General features: G+C 33.7%; 1 protein-coding gene across 1 annotated transcript; it reads right to left on the minus strand.

Annotated features, from left to right (window-relative positions):
- Window positions 1-215: 215 nt before the first annotated feature.
- Window positions 216-2,000, minus strand: LOC123988913 (general transcription factor II-I repeat domain-containing protein 2B-like). The gene is made up of 3 exons (XM_046289670.1): window positions 1,987-2,000; window positions 1,569-1,938; window positions 216-1,418 (listed from the first exon to the last, which is right to left on the minus strand). Exons 1-3 carry the CDS (start codon window positions 1,998-2,000, stop codon window positions 216-218), a joined length of 1,587 nt encoding a protein of 528 aa, XP_046145626.1.
- Between the last annotated feature and the right edge of the window lie 3,368 nt (window positions 2,001-5,368).

The raw sequence follows: 5,368 nt of genomic DNA on the forward strand, positions 1-5,368 counted from the left end.
CCGCCTACCGCTATTCCCGTTGCCCCGACGTTCAGCGCGCAGCCTACGAACCGTTCGAGGCTCAGGAGCGTATCACTTGTAAACGTATGCTGGCAATAGCTTTCCACATCACCCGCGAGGTACTATTGTTGATGCGTTTTTTTTTAAGTGGTATCCCCAGTAGGCCTAATCCACTGATGATAATCCACTAAACGGAAACAAAATTAAATAAGAAATTATAAGAGCTTTTGGGACTTTTTAGGAGGAACATTAGAAATATCTATTTGCATATTGCACGTAGCAAGCCGCATAAGACGCGGTAAAGAATCATCGCTTAATGAAGAACGTTTTTCATTTTTTATAAATTTCATTTGTGAAAATGAAGTTTCACACAAATATGTGGATCCAAACATTGAAAAAATTCTAAGTCCAAAATCACGAAGCTTAGGGTATGATGTTTGTGACAATATTTTATAAAAATCAGGACCGGTTTCTTTAACCATTTTAAGAGAAATGTCACATTGTAAATCGCATAATTCATCCTGCAAGTCAAGATGCTGTTCTTCGATTGGCGCTGTAAGGGGATTCTCGAAAAGAATTAATTCGGTTCTAAGTTTTTCGAAGCAAATAAAACGTGTATCGAATTCTTCTATGAGACAATCTACGAAATGAATATATTCCTTAAAATTGCAGCTATTGCCGTATTCTTTGAGAAGAATCTCGCATGACGGAGAAAAACGAAAAACATCATTATTTAAATGAGATTTCAATAACTGTAATTTTCTTCGGAAAGGATCAACATGACTAACTAATTGCGAAATACTTTGATTTGTTCTTTGTAACTTTAAATTGAGAAGCCTAAGTTGATTAGTTATATCTGTAATAAAGGCAAGTTCGGAAAGAAATGTAATATCTTCCAAATGAAATATGTATTCCTGATATTGTGGGTTGTTTCCCTCTTGTAAAAAAAGTAAAATCTCTTTTCTTATCGCAAAAAATGTTTCCAAACATTTTGCAGCACTAAGCCAACGTACTGGGCAATCGAGCGGAACATCTGTGTGAACAGCATTATGTTCCTGCAGAAATAATTGAAATTTCCTATGAGTCAGGAATTTGTGTCCACCTTTAATTAGGTTTATTATTTTAGACACAGTGGCCATAGTTGTTGATAATTGTACAACTTTGCCACTTAATGCTTCCTGATGAATTATACAGTGTATAACAGGAATGTTACTGTTTCGCTGCTTTAATTGACCTGCGAATCCTATCTTCAAACCCGTCATATTTCTTGCGCCATCAGTTGTAATCGAAGAACATTTATTAAGATCTACACCAAATTTTTCAAGTGATTTTTGAACTGCTAAAAATATATCAAGTCCCGTTGTTGTGCCATGTAAAGGGACGAAATCTAACAGTTCTTCGACACATGAGAAATCGTTCTGCACGATTCGAGTAAAAATACTTAATTGACTCGTGTGTCGAATATCAGTGCTCTCATCGATACATAAAGAAAAATATGTACACGACTGCAAAAGATTTTTTAATTTTTCCGTAATAGAAGCACTGATATCAGTAACTCTTGAAGTTACCGTTTTTGAACTAAGGGGAATGCTCATTGCTTCCTCAAGTGTTAAAGAATTACCGAAAGCTTTTACCGCTTCGATAATACAATTCTTCACAAAAACACCTTCACTAAATGGTTTTGCATTCTGTGCTATAAGTAAAGAAATGGCATAAGAAGCTAATACAGATTTTTGAGAAGAAGAATTGATAGAAGGTGGTAGTGCACCTTCTTGGTAAACCAGCTTTAATCCTTCGATTATGTTCAATTTTTCGGTATTTGAATAATTGGAATATTCGAGCAAATGACGAGTTCTGAAATGTCTCTCTATTATAAACTTCTTTACTACCAAAGGTTTAAAACCACAGAGTAGACAAATCGTTTGATTGGAAATAAAACTGAAGAAATAATTAACTTCCCAAGATTGATCGAAATCTTGGACATACCTTTTATTATTCATCCTCTACTCTAGGTTGATTCGTTAAAAGAAGAATAAAAATGTTTAACTTTCTCACTACGATTAAACACTGCCTCGATCTGCTGTGTTTGCTACGACTGCTTCATAATTGTTTGGAAAACAATTGGTAATAGTAATTGTTGCCTGGACAACAGCCTGTTATATCAAAGCACGATATAACAAGCTGTTGTCCAGGCAACATATCAAAGTACGATCGTAGTGAGAAAGTTAAACATTATTATTCTTAATTGAAATGTTCTCCGATTACAACTGATGGCGCAAGAAATATGACGGGTTTGAAGATAGGATTCGCAGGTCAATTAAAGCAGCGAAATGTTTGGATCCACATATTTGTGTGAAACTTCACTTTCACAAATGAAATTTATAAAAAATGAAAAACGTTCTTCATTAAGCGATGATTCTATACCGCGTCTTATGCGGCTTGCTACGTGCAATATGCAAATAGATATTTCTAATCTTCCTCCTAAAAAGTCCCAAAAGCTCTTATAATTTCTTATTTAATTTTGTTTCCGTTTAGTGGATTATCATCAGTGGATTAGGCCTACTGGGGATACCACTTTAAAAAAAACGCATCAACAATAGTACCTCGCGAGTGATGTGGTAAGCTATTGTCAGCATACGTTTACAAGTGATACGCTCCTGAGCCTCGAACGGTTCGTAGGCTGCGCGCTGAACGTCGAGGCAAGGGGAATAGCGGTAGGCGGAGCCAGCTGAAAATCGGCTGGAAAGTGCAAATCTTGCCGGGCTCTGGTGTAAATGATACTGTTATTCAATGTACATTGATCTGTGGGAAGGAATCAGTATATTGCAGTAGATCTAATGTAGATATAGTAATAACGATACCGTTATTAAGTGTTTATTACATATCTAATGTAGATATAGTAATAACGATACTGTTGTTGTATGTACATTGATCTGTGGGAATAAATCAGTATATTAAATTACATCTGATGTAGATATAGTAATAATGGTATTGTTATTAAATGTACATTGGTATGCGGGATTAAATCAGTATATTAAATTTCATCTGATGTAGATATAGTAATAATGATATTGTTATTAAATGTATATTACATATCTAATGTAGATATAGTAATAACGAAACTGCCATTATATGTACATTGATCGGTGGGAAGGGATCATTATATTACATTATATCTAATGTAGATATAGTAATAATGATATTGTTAATAAATATATATTACATATCTAATGTAGATATAGTAATAATGATATTGTTATTAAATGTATATTACATATCTAATGTAGATATAGTAATAATGATATTGTTATTAAATGTATATTACATATCTAATGTAGATATAGTAATAATGATATTGTTATTAAATGTATATTACATATCTAATGTAGATATAGTAATAACGATACTGCCATTATATGTACATTGACCGGTGGGAAGGGATCATTATATTACATTATATCTAATGTAGATATAGTAATAATGATATTGTTATTAAATGTATATTACATATCTAATGTAGATATCGTAATAACAATACTGTTATTAAATGTACATTGGTCTGCGGGATTAAATCAGTATATTAAATTCCATCTGATGTAGATATAGTAATAATGATATTGTTATTAAATGTATATTACATATCTAATGTAGATATAGTAATATCGATACTGTTATTATATGTACACTGATCTGTGGGAAGGGATCATTATATTACATTATATCTAATGTAGATATAGTAATAATGATATTGTTACCAAAATTACATTGATCTGTGGGAAGGGATCAGTATATTACATTATATCCAATGCAGATATAGTATAAATCAGAGCCCGGCAAGATTTGCACTTTCCAGCCGATTTTCAGCTGGCTCCGCCTACCGCTATTCCCCTTGCCCCGACGTTCAGCGCGCAGCCTACGAACCGTTCGAGGCTCAGGAGCGTATCACTTGTAAACGTATGCTGACAATAGCTTACCACATCACCTCGCGAGGTACTATTGTCGATGCGTTTTTTTTTAAGTGGTATCCCCAGTAGGCCTAATCCACTGATGATAATCCACTAAACGGAAACAAAATTAAATAAGAAATTATAAGAGCTTTTGGGACTTTTTAGGAGGAAGATTAGAAATATCTATTTGCATATTGCACGTAGCAAGCCGCATAAGACGCGGTAAAGAATCATCGCTTAATGAAGAACGTTTTTCATTTTTTATAAATTTCATTTGTGAAAATGAAGTTTCACACAAATATGTGGATCCAAACATTGAAAAAATTCTAAGTCCAAAATCACGAAGCTTAGGGTATGATGTTTGTGACAATATTTTATAAAAATCAGGACCGGTTTCTTTAACCATTTTAAGAGAAATGTCACATTGTAAATCGCATAATTCATCCTGCAAGTCAAGATGCTGTTCTTCGATTGGCGCTGTAAGGGGATTCTCGAAAAGAATTAATTCGGTTCTAAGTTTTTCGAAGCAAATAAAACGTGTATCGAATTCTTCTATGAGACAATCTACGAAATGAATATATTCCTTAAAATTGCAGCTATTGCCGTATTCTTTGAGAAGAATCTCGCATGACGGAGAAAAACGAAAAACATCATTATTTAAATGAGATTTCAATAACTGTAATTTTCTTCGGAAAGAATCAACATGACTAACTAATTGCGAAATACTTTGATTTGTTCTTTGTAACTTTAAATTGAGAAGCCTAAGTTGATTAGTTATATCTGTAATAAAGGCAAGTTCGGAAAGAAATGTAATATCTTCCAAATGAGATATGTATTCCTGATATTGTGGGTTGTTTCCCTCTTGTAAAAAAAGTAAAATCTCTTTTCTTATCGAAAAAAATGTTTCCAAACATTTTGCAGCACTAAGCCAACGTACTGGGCAATCGAGCGGAACATCTGTGTGAACAGCATTATGTTCCTGCAGAAATAATTGAAATTTCCTATGAGTCAGGAATTTGTGTCCACCTTTAATTAGGTTTATTATTTTAGACACAGTGGCCATAGTTGTTGATAATTGTACAACTTTGCCACTTAATGCTTCCTGATGAATTATACAGTGTATAACAGGAATGTTACTGTTTCGCTGCTTTAATTGACCTGCGAATCCTATCTTCAAACCCGTCATATTTCTTGCGCCATCAGTTGTAATCGAAGAACATTTATTAAGATCTACACCAAATTTTTCAAGTGATTTTTGAACTGCTAAAAATATATCAAGTCCCGTTGTTGTGCCATGTAAAGGGACGAAATCTAACAGTTCTTCGACACATGAGAAATCGTTCTGCACGATTCGAGTAAAAATACTTAATTGACTCGTGTGTCGAATATCAGTGCTCTCATCGATACATAAAGAAAAATAT

Source organism: Osmia bicornis, unplaced genomic scaffold (genome assembly GCF_907164935.1).
Source record: "Osmia bicornis bicornis unplaced genomic scaffold, iOsmBic2.1, whole genome shotgun sequence".
Classification (NCBI taxonomy): Eukaryota; Metazoa; Arthropoda; class Insecta; order Hymenoptera; family Megachilidae; genus Osmia; species Osmia bicornis.